The sequence below is a fragment of the Littorina saxatilis genome, linkage group LG17, assembly GCF_037325665.1.
Source record: "Littorina saxatilis isolate snail1 linkage group LG17, US_GU_Lsax_2.0, whole genome shotgun sequence".
NCBI lineage: Eukaryota > Metazoa > Mollusca > Gastropoda > Littorinimorpha > Littorinidae > Littorina > Littorina saxatilis.
The window spans coordinates 39,006,442-39,023,651 of record NC_090261.1 but is presented as its reverse complement, the minus strand read 5'-3'; the positions used below and the strand labels follow the sequence as shown (position 1 = coordinate 39,023,651).

The following is a 17,210-nucleotide window of genomic DNA, read 5'->3' as shown; positions in this document are numbered from 1 at the left end:
GTACAAATCCAAGAGTAGCTCCTTCAAGCAACTCTCTGAATATGTCTTTACAACACAAGTCTAGAATATATCGCCAGCCTTAGAAATTAACTCGAAATCGGAGGAGAAGTCCGGAGCGTAATACCAATAAAACCTAACAAAGAAGCAAACACCGAAACTACCAATGTACATATGGCACCGCGCAAAAGGCTAAAAGGCTAAATAAAGTGGAACCCATCTTTTATGTCCCTTGTTTTAAGACCAACCCTCGTCCGAGACCTTAGTTTTCTAGATGTTCCGTTAATAACGTATTTAAATTCACCTCTATTTTAACACGCCTTCCCAATTCAGGCTTGTTTTTCTCGTGGTTTTGTGTGAGGGTCATGGTGTCTTAAAAGTGGGTTCCACTGTGAAGCCAAGCGTCTCCTTTCTCAATGAAGCGTGGTGAGATTTTCAGCCGGTGCCTGTCACAGTTGAACGAACACCAGTATTTTGTTGGTACTGGCTTCCAGGTCGAAGGGGAAAAAGCTTTCACGACTTGAAAGAACTGAGACGGACAGTGGGTGAAATTGTATTAGAATTTCTTACGCTTCTGGCATTCAAACGTTTTCAATCCTTTGCTGACTGTTAGACTATCGATATGTTTGCAATCGATCATATGCGACGATTTTGGTGAATGGCTGCCATGGTTTTTGAGCGTAGTCTGCGCCTATAATGTTTGAGTCTCACAGTGACCAAGTTTCACGAAAATAAAGAAATATGCATCAACACGTATACACATTGCTTGACACGGATGAGAACTTAAGAAGAGAAGAAAAGAGAGAATGAGGTCGAAAAGAAAGAAAAAAACCATAATCATTGATAAGGAAGAAGAAGAAACAATTTGAAAGAAAGAGACTGAAAATGAACAGGAGGAAAGGGCGGAGAAGGAGAAAGCGAAGGAGGAAGATGTATACAGAGAAGAGGAGGAAAGGGCGGAGAAGGAGAAAGCGAAGGAGGAAGATGTATACAGAGAAGAGGAGGAAAGGGTGGAGAAGAAGAAAGCGAAGGAGGAAGATGTATACAGAGAAGAGGAGGAAAGGGCGGAGAAGGAGAAAGCGAAGGAGGAAGATGTATACAGAGAAGAGGAGGAAAGGGCGGAGAAGGAGAAAGCGAAAGAGGAAGATGTATACAAAGAAGAGGAGGAAAGGGCGGAGAAGAAGAAAGCGAAGGAGGAAGATGTATACAGAGAAGAGGAGGAAAGGGCGGAGAAGAAGAAAGCGAAGGAGGAAGATGTATACAGAGAAGAGGAGGAAAGGGCGGAGAAGGAGAAAGCGAAGGAGGAAGATGTATACAGAGAAGAGGAGGAAAGGGCGGAGAAGGAGAAAGCGAAGGAGGAAGATGTATACAGAGAAGAGGAGGAAAGGGCGGAGAAGGAGAAAGCGAAGGAGGAAGATGTATACAGAGAAGAGGAGGAAAGGGTGGAGAAGAAGAAAGCGAAGGAGGAAGATGTATACAGAGAAGAGGAGGAAAGGGTGGAGAAGAAGAAAGCGAAGGAGGAAGATGCATACAGAGAAGAGGAGGAAAGGGCGGAGAAGGAGAAAGCGAAGGAGGAAGATGTATACAGAGAAGAGGAGGAAAGGGTGGAGAAGAAGAAAGCGAAGGAGGAAGATGTATACAGAGAAGAGGAGGAAAGGGTGGAGAAGAAGAAAGCGAAGGAGGAAGATGCATACAGAGAAGAGGAGGAAAGGGCGGAGAAGGAGAAAGCGAAAGAGGAAGATGTATACAGAGAAGAGGAGGAAAGGGCGGAGAAAGAGAAAGCGAAAGAGGAAGATGTATACAGAGAAGAGGAGGAAAGGACGGAGAAGGAGAAAGCGAAAGAGGAAGATGTATACAGAGAAGAGGAGGAAAGGGCGGAGAAGGAGAAAGCGAAGGAGGAAGATGTATACAGAGAAGAGGAGGAAAGGGCGGAGAAGGAGAAAGCGAAAGAGGAAGATGTATACAGAGAAGAGGAGGAAAGGGCGGAGAAGGAGAAAGCGAAGGAGGAAGATGTATACAGAGAAGAGGAGGAAAGGGCGGAGAAGGAGAAAGCGAAAGAGGAAGATGTATACAGAGAAGAGGAGGAAAGGGCGGAGAAGGAGAAAGCGAAGGAGGAAGATGTATACAGAGAAGAGGAGGAAAGGGCGGAGAAGGAGAAAGCGAAAGAGGAAGATGTATACAGAGAAGAGGAGGAAAGGGCGGAGAAGGAGAAAGCGAAGGAGGAAGATGTATACAAAGAAGAGGAGGAAAGGGCGGAGAAGGAGAAAGCGAAGGAGGAAGATGTATACAGAGAAGAGGAGGAAAGGGCGGAGAAGAAGAAAGCGAAGGAGGAAGATGTATACAGAGAAGAGGAGGAAAGGGTGGAGAAGAAGAAAGCGAAGGAGGAAGATGCATACAGAGAAGAGGAGGAAAGGGCGGAGAAGGAGAAAGCGAAAGAGGAAGATGTATACAGAGAAGAGGAGGAAAGGGCGGAGAAAGAGAAAGCGAAAGAGGAAGATGTATACAGAGAAGAGGAGGAAAGGGCGGAGAAGGAGAAAGCGAAAGAGGAAGATGTATACAGAGAAGAGGAGGAAAGGGCGGAGAAGGAGAAAGCGAAGGAGGAAGATGTATACAGAGAAGAGGAGGAAAGGGCGGAGAAGGAGAAAGCGAAAGAGGAAGATGTATACAGAGAAGAGGAGGAAAGGGCGGAGAAGGAGAAAGCGAAGGAGGAAGATGTATACAGAGAAGAGGAGGAAAGGGCGGAGAAGGAGAAAGCGAAGGAGGAAGATGTATACAGAGAAGAGGAGGAAAGGGCGGAGAAGGAGAAAGCGAAAGAGGAAGATGTATACAGAGAAGAGGAGGAAAGGGCGGAGAAGGAGAAAGCGAAAGAGGAAGATGTATACAGAGAAGAGGAGGAAAGGGCGGAGAAGGAGAAAGCGAAAGAGGAAGATGTATACAAAGAAGAGGAGGAAAGGGCGGAGAAGGAGAAAGCGAAGGAGGAAGATGTATACAGAGAAGAGGAGGAAAGGGCGGAGAAGGAGAAAGCGAAGGAGGAAGATGTATACAAAGAAGAGGAGGAAAGGGCGGAGAAGGAGAAAGCGAAGGAGGAAGATGTATACAGAGAAGAGGAAGACAGAATGGAGAAGGAGAAAGCGAACGGGAAGAAAGTAAACAAAGAAGAGGAGGAAAGGGTGGAGAAGGAGAAAGCGAAGGAGGAGGTATAAAAAAAAAACGAAGAGGAGGAGGAGATCGTGAAGCAAAATGTCAAGGACCAGAACGTAGAGAAGGACCAGGATAAATTACAGAAACGGGAGAAGAAGAAGCAAAGGAGGTATAGTACTAAGAGGACGAATATTTGATTCAAAGGAGGAGGAAAGGGAGGTAGAGAAGAAAAGGGAGAGGAGAAAAACACAAGAAGAAAGTGGACGGGTGGGGGTAAATGATGAGACAGATGAGTACTTTTCAGCTGAACCAATGCAGCATGATTTCCGAAACGCGTTCAGCATTACGCTTGGACTCCAAAATGTGTCAGATTTAGTGCACACAAAAACATCGGACGAATATTTCAATACGTGTGCTGGAACACTTTTATTACATTTCTAAATTGAGTAGTACCGTCAGTAACCTAACTACAGACAAACAGGCGCACTGGAATTTCTTGCCCCAACGTTAAACTTTTGTCACAACTTTCAAAGGACAAGCAAATTCTTTTCAAATCAAAGCTTTTACACTGATATCTCAGATCGTTTTGACGTATCCCGATGCCATGACCGGAGCATACATTGGATTAAAAACGAAAAAGCTCCGAGGCGTTTACGTAAAGAGATTTACAGCACACATTTTTAAACCTGTGTAGCAATCTGTCGACCAGTTTGTAACAGATTTATAGAAATCCGAAGCCTCCAGGCTATAAGTGCGCATTTTTTGGGGGCTTTAAATAAGCTGATAAGTAACTCAACCAGGGTAAAGGTTTTGTTTTAAAGGTAAAATCCTAAATAACGACAGCCGTTTCCAATGTGAAAAACGGAGCGCGCGCTTAAACACTTATTTTAAGGAATTCTTGGTGGGTGATGACATAATCGGGGGCCCGGTAGCTCAGTTGGTAGAGCACTGGACTTGTGATCGGAAGGTCGCAGGATCGAATTCGGGCCGGGACGGACACGGGTCAACTTTATGTGCAGACCCAGAGACGGAAGCCATGTCCCACCCCCGTGTCATCACAATGGCACGTAAAAGACCTTGGTCATTCTGCCATAAGTGCAGGTGGCTGAATACACCTAAACACGCAGACACCTGGGTAGCGCGACTCCGTTGCTGCTAGCTTTCCACTGGGAGGAAGCGACCCGAATTTCCCAGCGATGGGACAATAAAGTAATGAAAATGAAATGAAATGAAAAATGAAAATAATCACAACCCACATCCCGAACCGTATAGCTACTGGGGCAGCAAGGGACATTATATACAGGTGTTCCACTCATGTGGATACATTGAGCTTTGCATTGTACAGAGAGAGAGAGAGAGAGAGAGAGAGAGAGAGAGAGAGAGAGAGAGAGAGGGAGAGAGAGAGAGAGAGACTGAGAGAGAGAGAGAGAGGGAGAGAGAGGAAGAGAGAGAGAGAGAGAGAGAGAGAGAGAGAGAGAGAGAGAGAGAGAGAGAGAGAGAGAGAGAGAGAGAGAGAGAGAGAGAGAGAGAGAGAGAGAGAGAGAGAGAGAGAGATGAAGAAGAAGAAGTAGAGGGACTAGTGCAAATGTTTTTCTCTCTCAGGATAACCGTGCCAATAAACAATTTATATGGTCAATTCCCAGCATCAGTTCACATTCCATACATACGAAATAGACAAGAAAATAACATATTTAATACACATCTATGCAAAACGACAACAGCAGAAACAGACAATTTTACTGACAGGTAGACAAACGAACACACACACACACTCACACGTACGTGTACGCACGCAAACTCACACCGCGCACGCACGCACGCACACGCATACACACACACACACACACACACACACACACACACACAAACACACACACACACTCACAACACGCATAGATCGTTTTTACCCTCCGAGAAGAGACATCGACAGTGACGGACAGACAGACAGACAGACAGACAGACAAGGCAGACAGACAGATACAAAGACAATGACAGAGACGGAGAGGGTAACAGTTCAAAGTACTGTATCTACCCGGGAACGGAGGATTTAATGCAGTGCAGGGGAAGTAATGCGACTTGTTGGGACGACGTTAAAAAAATAACTTACGTCGGCAGCCAAAAAGCTGTGGGAAAACACACAGTGGAGAAAGCTACCACTTTAAACGCAAGAAAGACAACAAGGGGATAGAAATATCAGTGACAAGCAAATAACAACAACATAAAAACAACAAAGAAAATAACACACAACAGATATGCTGATGACCAGTGATTTTGACAATGACTGCGAAGACGATGGTTATCATGGTGTTGCAAGAGGCTAGGAGATAGACGCCGACGACGACGACGATAATGAGAGGACCACTTAGTGACGAGAATGACGAAGACGATGCCCATCATGGCGATGCTAATGATAACGCCAGAAACGATACAGGAAAAAATGATCAGAAGAGAAATAAAACTGAAACCCTTGGAAGAACAGAAAGAAGTTGAGAAACGGCAAGGAGAATTCAGGTGTGTGGGGTCGGACGACAAGCCATTTACAAACAACACAAGATGAAGTAGAAGGAGAATTCAGGTGTGTGGGGTCGGACGACAAGCCGTACACAAACAACACAAGATGAAGTAAAAGGAGAATTCAGGTGTGTGGGGTCGGACGACAAGCCATACACAAACAACACAAGATGAAGTAGAAGGAGAATTCAGGTGTGTGGGGTGGGACGACAAGCCATACACAAACAACACAAGATGAAGTAGAAGGAGAATTCAGGTGTGTGGGGTCGGACGACAAGCCATACACAAACAACACAAGATGAAGTAGAAGGAGAATTCAGGTGTGTGGGGTCGGACGACAAGCCATACACAAACAACACAAGATGAAGTAGAAGGAGAATTCAGGTGTGTGGGGTCGGACGACAAGCCATACACAAACAACACAAGATGAAGTAGAAGGAGAATTCAGGTGTGTGGGGTCGGACGACAAGCCATACACAAACAACACAAGATGAAGTAGAAGGAGAATTCAGGTGTGTGGGGTCGGGCGACAAGCCATACACAAACAACACAAGATGAAGTAGAAGTAGAAGAGAGAGACAAAGATCTAGAAGAAGGAGGAGGATAAAAATCCACTGAGAGAAGCAGGAGCAGAAAACAATGAGAATAGAAAGACGAGGAGAATGTCTGAGAAGAAGAAGGAGAAGATGATGATGATGATGATGATGATGATGATGATGATGATGATGATGACGACGACGACGACGACGATAACGATGTCAGAGGAAGCGAGGACTATAGGAGGATGAGAAGGATTTCAGAGGAGGTGCAGAAGGAGAAGAAGGTAGTAGGCAGAGCAGAACAAAAAGGAGGGGAAAAAAGACAGACAAAATACACTCACGTTCTCCCCCGAGTGTCTGTATGGTTGGGATCCGCTCCCATGTCCAGCAAAGCCTTGGCGCACAACTCGTGACCCAGCGTGGTAGCGTAGAACAACGGGGTGCACTGGTTCTTGTCCACGGGGTCCACAAGCGCCTCGCACGTTCTCACCAGCGTGCGCACGCACTCATCATGCCCCCTGCTGGCTGCGCAGTGCAGGGCCGACAACCCGTCCTTATCGGCGGAATTGACGTCTGCGCCTGCGTCGACTAACACTCGGCAAGCTTCTGCGTTTCCTGTGAGAGAGAAAGAGAGAGTGAGGATTTATCGGAGGGTTCAAGGTTTCATTTCGGTTTGGGTCCATGAAAGAGAGTTTGATTAGTGATATCGGTGTGGGTTCTTGGTTTGGATGTGTTGTATAACTGTCTGGTAATGAAGAGGTTAATTTACGATAGCTAATAGAGACTGCTTACAGATTAAGGCCGTGGAGCGAGGACCTTTCTGAATGCTTGCAGGTGAAAAACAAGGAATGAAGAGTCTTCGTAAGTGAGTAAGTAGATTTGGGCTTCATTATGGATTGCAAATTCTGAAGTTTTACGTTCTCAGCCTAGGTATTTGCCATATTGTAGAAGAAGTGAAAGTGTTAAGTTCTGCATTATGTATGAAGAGTTGTTCCTCTTTTGTGCAACGTGTTTTTACTGTGTTTGCACGTGCACAAATTAAACGCTTTATTATTTTCAAACATTTTGAAATGGGAGGGGAGGGGGTGTTCCACTCTATACTGACTAACCTGCACTGGCGGCCCATATAATGGGGGTCCTCTCATCCTTGTCCCTGACTTCAGGCGACACTTTGTGGGCCAGCAGTTTCGTCAGCAGCTTTGTGTTGGTGCCCGACGATGCACTGCCGCCCTCAGAGCCACTGGCCTCTCCCCCGCTCTCCTCCCCGTCCCCCGGGGTCTTGGTCATCTGGGCAGCGTAGTGGACAGGGTAGGCCTGGTGCTTGTCCGCCACGGACAGGTCAGCGCCGTACTCCAGTAGAACGTCTAGTACGGTTGCGTGACCACATACTGCGAAAACACGATCAAACAGTAAGTATCTTCTTCTTCTCTTCGTCTTCGTTCATGGGCTGAAACTCCCATGTTCACTCATGTTTTTGCACGAGTGAACTTTTACGTGTATGACCGTTTTTACCCCGCCATTCAGGCAGCCATACGCCGCTTTCGGGGGAAAACAGTGTGTATAAGGACAGGGATAGACAATATACACGAGAGTGGACATTTAATCCAAAACTGGACAGGGTAGACCTAGTGCTTGTCTAATGGCAATGGAAGGTCGACTCCGATTGAAATTCTAAGAAAGTCGAGTTAACACATACTGTGAATACATACGTTGACCGTTTGTAAAAATAAAAGAAAACAGACAATACACACCATCGTTTGGATATGTTAAATACAGTGGTCAGTTGAATTACAAACGAGAGTTAACATGTCAGGCTTTGTGCTTACTGACCATAAAGCGTTCAGGAAAGATGTAGTGACAATAAACTGTCAAAAAACGTAGAAAGTCTGTCCATGATTTAGGGTAGGTATTAGGAACTTCTTTTGATTGGTGATAAATTAACTACAGTCAAAGGGTAGGCAAAAGAAACGGCGGAACTAAAATTAATGTAAGTTAATTGTGTAGCATGAACTTATATGGTCAACATTTGTCTGGCTGCATTCTTCAATTTCAAAAGGGACGCTAGCGCTCTTAATATGACTGTGCAACTAGAGTAGGTAAGGTTTATGCGGAACTCGTCTCCTGGCACCTGAAATAATAACAAGCATTGAAATCAACAAGCGAGGAGAATCTAGGAGCAGAAGAGGATGTCAGGGGAGGAGGATCGAGCAGAAGAGGCGACTTTTTTGCATTCTACGCGACTTTTACAACTTTTCGCAACATTTGCAAAATAATTAACTCTCACCTGTTGCCCAGTGCGCCACCGTGTGTTCCTCTTGGTCTCTGCACTGGAGTGACGCGCCCCTTTTTAGCAAGAGTCGAATCAAAGGGACACTACCGGCGATAACCGCCATGTGCAAGGGGGTTAACCCCTCTGAGTCTGTGGTGGAGAGGAGGGAGGGGTCCGTTTTTAAAAGCAGCTCTGCGCACAGTGTGTCATGGTTCTCCACGCAGTGATGCAAGGATGTTCGTCCGTGCATGTCTTTTGTGTTGACGTTCGCCTGCACACACAGACAATTGTGCACGACTGTTTAAAATTTAAAGGAGAAATTACGTTTTGTGGAACGTTTTTGTGCGATGGGGTATGAGGGAGGAGAGGATAAGAGATAGAAGGAGAGATGAAAACGGTAAGAGAGAGAGAGAGAGAGAGAGAGAGAGAGAGAGAGAGAGAGAGAGAGAGAGAGAGAGAGAGAGAGAGAGAGAGAGAGAGAGAGAGAGAGAGAGAGTTTCAACTTCAGAAGTTATCTGAAAACTGAAAACGCATGCCACAGGTTTAAAACTAGACAATTATGCTTGACTGTTTAAAGGAGAAATTATTACGTTTTGTGGAACGTTTTTGTGCGATGGGGTATGAGGGAGGAGAGGATAAGAGATAGAAGGAGAGATGAAAACGGTAAGAGAGAGAGAGAGAGAGAGAGAGAGAGAGAGAGAGAGAGAGAGAGAGAGAGAGAGAGAGAGAGAGAGAGAGAGAGAGAGAGAAAGAGAGAGAGTTTCAACTTCAGAAGTTATCTGAAAACTGAAAACGCATGCCACAGGTTTAAAACTAGCATTTGCAAACAGATCATATTTCTCAAACCCACTTATATGATAGTGTTAGAGAGAGAGGGAGAGAGTGAGAGAGGGAGAGAAAGAGAGAGAGAGAGAGAGAGAGAGAGAGAGAGAGAGAGAGAGAGAAAGAGAGAGAGAGAGACAGAGAGAGAGACAGAGGGAGAAAGAGGGAGGGAGAGAGTGAGAGAGAGTATGCGAAAGCCCTTATACTTCTGTATCAACGATCATACTACTTATTAATCACAGTGCGCAAATCCACCACAACAAAGCCAGCATCAATTCGCTAATAACTTCCTTAAAGCTTCTACCTCCAACAACATTCTTTATCTCTTAACTACTCCTGTCCATACGATCTGCGAGCTTATACCTGATGTCTACTATTGATGACTATTTTTCTTATTCTCTTCTCTCTTGTAACCGGTAACGGTCATCCAGGCATACTAGCAATGTCTTTTATTATTCACGGCTTTGCAATCACACACGGGCAAACAATCCACATCCGGAACTCATTGTTTTAGTTGCTTATTTATTTGATTCGTTGTCCTTAGTTGCTCATGGTTCTATGTCCTGCTTGAATTATTCTTCATGATTTCTGTTATTGATTATTTCAACGTCATTGAAATCTAGAAGGAATTGCTGCAAGTAATGACAATGGGGAAAATAGAAGTATACGCTACGGCAACAGAAAAGACAATTGCATGCTACAAAAGCCGATCAATTAGTCACGGCAATCAATCAATTTTTTTTAATAACATATCAGTAATTTCTGTTTGATAATGAAAGTTTTCAAATGCAATCAAAAGGGGTAGAGTTGAACAGTTGAGGGAAGAAGGCTTTTTGAAATAGGTCAATTTTCTGAGCTGTTAGAATAGACAGCAGTGATGAGTATGGGTGATTTTGGTGGCTTGTCCGTTTCTGTCCCAATTACTTGATCTTTAAAAAACAACACCTTTTCTGCGATTGAAGCATATATGGACCTTACATATAATGAAAGAAACTAATTTGTGTGTGCTACGCAGGTGTTCTAATCCATGCCCATAGATGACCCGAGACGATCATTTTACCGTAAAACAGGCAAGTTGCTAGGTTTTATTTTCATTGGCAGGTTCGCAGAAATGGCGACTTCGCGAAGACTGCGTGAAGTCTTTTTTCCAGAAAACTCAGTGATAAAGTTTCGTGCGGGCAGCTTCGCGAAGTATACTTCGCCCAGTTAAGGACAGGCTTTAGAGTGCGGTAGACAGAGATATGTACACCTACACAACACCTTGTTTCTTTTCTTCAACGCCACCCCCCCCCCCCAACACACACACCACCCATGACTGACCCCTCTGTCCAGCAGAAGCTGCAGACTGTCCACGCTGTCGTTCTGACAGGCGATGATGACGGGCGTGGCGCCCTCGTTGTCCTCCATGTTGATGACGTCACTGACGTGCTCGCAGTCCGAACCCAGCACGTGCGCCAGGTAGTCGGTCTCCTTGACCGCACAGCACCGGTGAACGACAGTCGTCCCTCTGTGGTCGATCACTTGCAGGTTTGGCTTGTAGCTGAAAAATAAAGATATAATAGACTTGAATAGTGAGTTTTGATGCCTTCAGGCTGGTGCCAGTTTCTGCAATAGCAAAAGTCGGTGACTTGGGATGCAAAGAAATACGGAATATAAATGTTTAAATTAATAATTACCCATGGTTGGTAATGTATTCTCATGTTGCTGATTGGTTTTTTTGACATTGTGTTTTAATCTATTTGTTTGTAGTCTTTTGTTACATGTGTATGTTAGGGAACGTTTAATTATTAACAAAACGAAAGGTTATGTTCACAGAAATTTCGACCCAGCGTTTTGTTTAAGTGCTCAGACTAACAAACATAATTATACATTAAAACAAGAAATTCCTCCGAGGTAGGAAAAACACCCCCGTTGGTCAAAGGGAAATAACCATTCTCACTGCCACCAACTGAGAAGGTTATTTCCCTTTGACCATTAATATGTGCCTCTATAAGTCCTTGTAGAATCTTAATCCACCAATAACTCCCTAACCGTGTGTTTGACTGGTCCCAATTTTTGTAAGGACCGTCTCAGGAATGTATAGAACCTGTTCACCAAGTTTGGTGACGATCGGTCCGTTCATTCTTGAGATCTATATGCGAACACAAACACACAAACAAACACATCGAGCGAAACCTATACACACCCCTATACCGGGGGTGTAAAAAACCCACCGTATCTGACCAAATGTTCAGCAGCTTGCAGGGAAGACACAAGCGATGTCTTTCCTGCAAGCTGCTGAACAGTTTGGCAGGTAATGTTTTTCTTCTGTATAATTGATTCTAAATTTGGAACGTTAGCAGTCTATTTGATTTTGGATTTAAACTGGGATTGTTAAAACACAACTATTTGATTGGTAAATCGAAATGTGTATTACTCAGAGTTTCGATATGTTAGCACTGAATGCTAGTGATCCACTGTCGTTCTTCTGCGAATTTACAAGTTGCGGGTTAGGCCCTGCAATGGAACATGACAAACTCAGTCATAAAAGTGCGTTCATTACCTGTTTGTTCGACACGCAGCAATGACTTTTGTCATACGTCCCTCTCTCTGATATAACGCTCGCAGACTTGGCATATCACACGCACGTACGCACGCACGCACGCACACACGCGCGCACGCACACACACACACACACACACACACACACACACACACACACACACACACACATACACAATCACACTCACAATCACAATCACAAACATTATTAACACAGGAAGGAAAGTAACTTTAACATAAGCAATGTGACATATACGTCTTGCGGCTTGTGGTAAACGTCATTATTTCGGGGGTCTCTCGCTGGAAAGGTGAAGGTCAACTGAAACGGAACGTGGAACGTCAAAACGCAGTCACGTTTTCCACCCCCAAAAAACGAACAATATTTCGTCAACTTTTGTGAGTATTTTTGCACACTAACAGTTTTATTTGTTGGCCATTTTATGCATTGCTAGATTCATCAACCCTTTCAGCGCTGAGAATGTGTTCATTGGAGGTAGACAACTGTTGTGAACTGAAATATTTTGAAGGGTGCTGATCCTGGTACATTTATCCAACTTCATGGTGAGAAAGCAAATGGCGAAGCAGAAGTAGGTCATCGCATCGAATTTTTATTCTGGCTTCGTATGTGATCAGGTGCATGAATTGAAAAATGTGAAGCTCTTGTGCGTGCAATGCGAGTATGTCAATCCTTTATTGACTCGTGGAGTTGAAATTATGCCATGCCCAGTCAGCGGATCATATCCTGCCATGCCCGGCCTTTCATTCCGAAACGAAACGTGAATACATCTAAATCTTGTCTGCGGCCTATGCCGTCTCGTTACACGTTCCGTTTCGCGGGGTGACTCATTCACCAAACGAAACGAGCTGCAAAACGAAACGTGCTGTTTCTTAAATCTCGCTATTGCCTCACAATGGCGGTTATAGTGTGAATGTCGTTCTCGTAGTGTTGTGTAACCTTAAGGCATGAACAACGAAGCGACATAACTTACTATAGCGTAGTAGTAGGCCTACAGTGGCACCCACCTTTTAAGACTTCCTTCCTTTTAAGACTCTGTTTCAGACTTTGTTCATAACCCCTGTAAATTTACCCCCTTTTTTGTAGAATCCCTCCTTTTAAAGACCTGTTTTTCTCAGATTTCTGGAGGTTTTAAAGGGGGAGGGGGTCCACAGTACTACTAACGAAAAGGGGTGTGACTATCACAATTGTGGTCACAGACCTATAGCCTATACTGCAGAATGTCAGTGTATACCTATCATAGCATATATGATATGTTCTACAATAGCAGTAACGAAATGGGTGTGACTACCACAAAAGGGGTCACAGACCTATAGCATATGTTTATATATGTGACAACCTCACATATCATCCATGATATTATTTAAATAGCAGTATTGTTCTTACGTGAGGTTGCTATGGTTTATGGGGGTCACATACTTATCGCCTATACTGCAGCGTGTGTATATACCTGTCATATCATCTATGATATCTTTTAAATAGCAGTGGTTTCCATATGGATTAATAAATTTGAGTTGAGTTGAGTTGAGTTGGTGTTCTTACGTGAGGCTGCAATTTTATTTTATGGGGGTCACTTACTTTAATAGGCTATACATAATGCACAATGTGTATACCTGTCGTATAATCTATGATATCATCTGCAATAACAGGAAAGTAATTGGGTGTGACTACTATTATAGTTCTAAGGTTCACAGACCTAAAGGATATACTTTAGAGAATGTTTACCATCATAGTATCTATGGTATGATCAGTCTCAGTTAGGTTTCGCGGACATATCATAAAGACCGTTTATGGGTTTTAGATTTTTTCACTGACGGAAATGAAGTCCTCTGCTGTTAGAAACGCTAGAAATTGAAGCAATGAACGGACATGTCCACGAGGTTAGTCATTAATTTACTTGTGAAACATACAGTTAAATGTAGGACAATTTAACGTAATATGTGCGGTGCCGAACATTTTATGAATGTTCCTACCAATGTTACCATCGTTATAATAATCATGTACCACTGATTAAGTTTCCATTGGCATCGTGCTGACGAGTTATTGATTGAGCTAAGCTGCTGGGCAAAAGTAGGCAGTTCTTATGCTTTGAGTGGGGATAACTGATCATGTATGATTGTGAAGGAAATCACGAATAACACTAACAGGCAAAGTTTGATAGACCCCCCGCGGGTTAGGGGGAGTCCCATATTGGTTGGGACTAGAAAGAATTTACCCGATGCTACCCAGCATGTCGTAAGAGGCGACAAACGGTTCTGTTTCTTCTCTTCTTTTGTCTTATTTCTGCCTTACCAGTCCTTTCACCTATATTTCCTTCCAAGAAAACTCTCCCTACTATTCTCTGCAGTTTTCCAATTCTTTTCTTGTTGTCTTATTTCTACCTGACTGGATCCATCACTTTTATTTCACTTACCAAAAGTCTTCTTTTCCACATCCTTATTTCTCTGCACCCCGCATGTCGTATGAGGCGACTAACGGATTCTGTTTCTCCTTTAACCCTTGTTAAGTGGTTCTTGTATAGAATATGGTCAATGTTTGTAAAGATTTTAGTCAAGCAGTATGTAAGAAATGTTTAGTCCTTTGTACTGGAAACTTGCATTCTCCCAGTAAGGTATATTGTACTACGTTGCAAGCCCATGGAGCAATTTTTTGATTAGTGCTTTTGTGAACAAGAAACACTTAACAAGTGGCTCTATCCCATCTCCCCCCTTTCCCCTATCCCATCTCCCCCCTTTCCCTCGTCGCGATATAACCTTCGTGGTTGAAAACGACGTTAAACACCAAATAAAGAAAGAAAGAAAGTTTGATAGTGATATCCTCCACGCTTTCAGAGCGCAAACCAGAGTGTGGTTTCACGGATTGTAAATTCAACTCACTGACCGAGAGAGTTGACATTGTAAATCGCAACGAAGATATGGTTACACTTAACCACTGTCCAGCGACAGGGAGGGGTTGTCACGGGAATCGACCGGGAGAAAGGAAGCCCGAGTAGAGCACTTAACAGGTAAATGGAATAAGCATTTGAATATCGTTAATGTTTATCGCATAAGTCGAATCGACTAACACTGTAACTTTAAACATAGCAGACAGATATCTAAGACAAGATGTCCGCTATTTATGTTGTGCAGTGCGTCGTGTAACCGGTCATAAAGGAAAATAGCGGGCCAGATGACAGAATGAAGGATCTGAGGAGCCGCCGGAATATTACGCCTTTAGACTCGCATAGCTGAGATTCGACGGGATTTCTAGAAGCTAGTGCACGGTTATGTTTGTCCGTAGAGTTGGACCATAGTGGTCACAGGGCGGTGGAAACTGAGTAGACCGAGGTCACCAGTAGCAGGAATTAGTAGTAAAATACATTTCCTAGTGAACAGCAATAGAAGCTGTGTAATTCTGCGTATGACCAGAATTAAAATATGTCTACAATATCTTAATTACTTAAGAGATACGGAATATTTAGTAGACAGAGCAGACGGTGTTTTAAGTCTGCCGTATTAGAAACTATAACTGGTTTTTGTTGACTTCACACGAGCCGTGAGTAGATACTTGTAAACTAGATATCGTGTGCCTGTGAGTTCACGGACTGTTTTTGTAGTTTTATACCTCAGTGAAGGATAGAGAGTTTTGTCATTGCAATTGTGTACGAGATTGTCATCTCAAGTTTTTTTGCCTACCAAAACTGAGTACTGGATTTTTGAGTACCTAACCTTTATGTTCATGATTGTGTGTATTTGTGTGTATGCTGTCATACCTGTATAATACAGTGGAGGGAACCTACATTTGGAGTTGTGTTTGTTTCTGTATGATAGCGTACTAGCGCATTTGCATTCATTCACAATGATCAACATTCATCCTGTGTGACCATTCTTCTGTAATGACCTCCTCTCATAGCAGCCTTATGCATCTCTTTTCCGGAATGCTTCATGTTAAAATCAGTACTCCGACGACGTAGTACGGTTGCCGATATGGTGGGGTAATTTGAACACGGTGCCGGTACACGTAATGTACGTTACAACATGGATGGGACAGTCATCGCAAATGTTAAGCCCGGATACGCTCAACAGCAACAACAACCATATTTGAGCTATCGCTTTTTCAAGAGTTTCGTACTTCCTCAAAAGCATGCTGGACACAAATATGAGAATTCTAACCAAGAACATCAAATGAAAAAAATATTCCATACCTGTACGCTAGTCCGTGATTTTGGTCACCCTTGGAACACACACGCTATTACATGCTTAAACGTAGTCTGGATAATAAAAAATAATAATATCATTCGTTTATTGCACCCAGCCAAGTCTTTTCTATCCACAGAAAACCATGCCGAACATGCCTGGCTTTTTTTCCACTGACCCATTCAAAAGCTTCAATACAACAAATGCTGTTTCCCAAAACATTGAAAGCAAGAACCGCTAGGTAAATCACCGTGCCCTATGCACAGCTCTGGTCGTCGCAGAGAAGAGAATTGTAGGCGAAGATGGGCTTTGTTCCATTGTGTTGCATGAAAACTTCGATCGTCGAAGAAAAGAGAATTGTAGGCGAAGAAAGAGTTTGTGCCATACATTCAATAGAGGTGATGTCGCAAAATGAACATACCTCAATTCAGGAAAATGTTTTCTAGGAGTTAAGCAGCATTATGCGATCGCCAGAGGCACATAATACAACTCCAACAGCTTTAACTTCAAATACAGCAACCACGACATATGTCTTGTCAACATAACACACACATCCACAATACTGGCTCTCACTTAAACGGCATTTCACTGAACTGTTTAGACACTACTACACACGGCTTTGTAGGTAGCTGTGCTATTTGTTTTCTATACTTTGAAAAAAAGAGTTTCAGAGTAACAGTTGAAATTGAAATGGGTTACATGGTTTTAACGTTGTCCCCAGTACCGTAGATATGCACACGTGCACGTGTAATATTTTCGTGAAACACATCATTAACAACCGTTGTGCAACACAATCATGAAATGGAAAATCCCCCAAATTGAATGAATGAAAGGCACGAGAGAACCAGTTTCTCTTTGATATTTGGTACAGATGTGTTTCATATTTAATCCAGATAACTGTTAATCTTATCAGAGAACCAAGTAAGCAAAGAAATATGAGTAAGAGAGGTGTGTGGAAAAGGAAACGAAAAAGGAGAAGCAGAAAGCATACACGAAGAGTGGGAGGGAGAAAGAGAACACACAAATATACGAACGCCTCCCCCCCTTTCCTTGCCGCGAAAGTAACAACGCAACCAACACAAATAAACAACCACAACAAAAAACAACCAACTCCACACATTTTTTTTCTCCGCACAGAGGATAGAGGTAGCAATATCATACGATGATTTCACAGAAAGCGGTATAATCCTTTGCCACGC

At 43.5% G+C, this 17,210-nt stretch overlaps 2 protein-coding genes across 3 annotated transcripts in view; one reads left to right on the top strand and one right to left on the bottom strand.

Annotated features, from left to right (window-relative positions):
- The window catches only part of LOC138952432 (inversin-A-like), a 62,842-nt gene that overhangs the window by 25,046 nt on the left and 20,586 nt on the right, over positions 1–17,210 (bottom strand). The window contains exons 1-5 of one of the 2 annotated variants that reach the window (XM_070324102.1): positions 16,020–16,187; positions 10,600–10,819; positions 8,473–8,728; positions 7,298–7,576; positions 6,530–6,803 (exon numbers count right to left, since the gene is read on the bottom strand). In XM_070324102.1, the coding sequence (XP_070180203.1) occupies positions 6,530–6,803; positions 7,298–7,576; positions 8,473–8,728; positions 10,600–10,686 (896 nt within the window). In that variant the 5' untranslated portion in view covers positions 10,687–10,819; positions 16,020–16,187. Of the gene's footprint in view, positions 1–6,529; positions 6,804–7,297; positions 7,577–8,472; positions 8,729–10,599; positions 10,820–16,019; positions 16,188–17,210 lie in introns of those variants that run through there. The other variant, XM_070324101.1, reaches the window with a different exon arrangement.
- LOC138952567 (trichohyalin-like) lies at positions 414–3,200 on the top strand. The gene is made up of 2 exons (XM_070324254.1): positions 414–473; positions 891–3,200. The coding sequence occupies exons 1-2, from the start codon at positions 414–416 to the stop codon at positions 3,198–3,200; spliced, it is 2,370 nt and encodes a 789-aa protein (XP_070180355.1).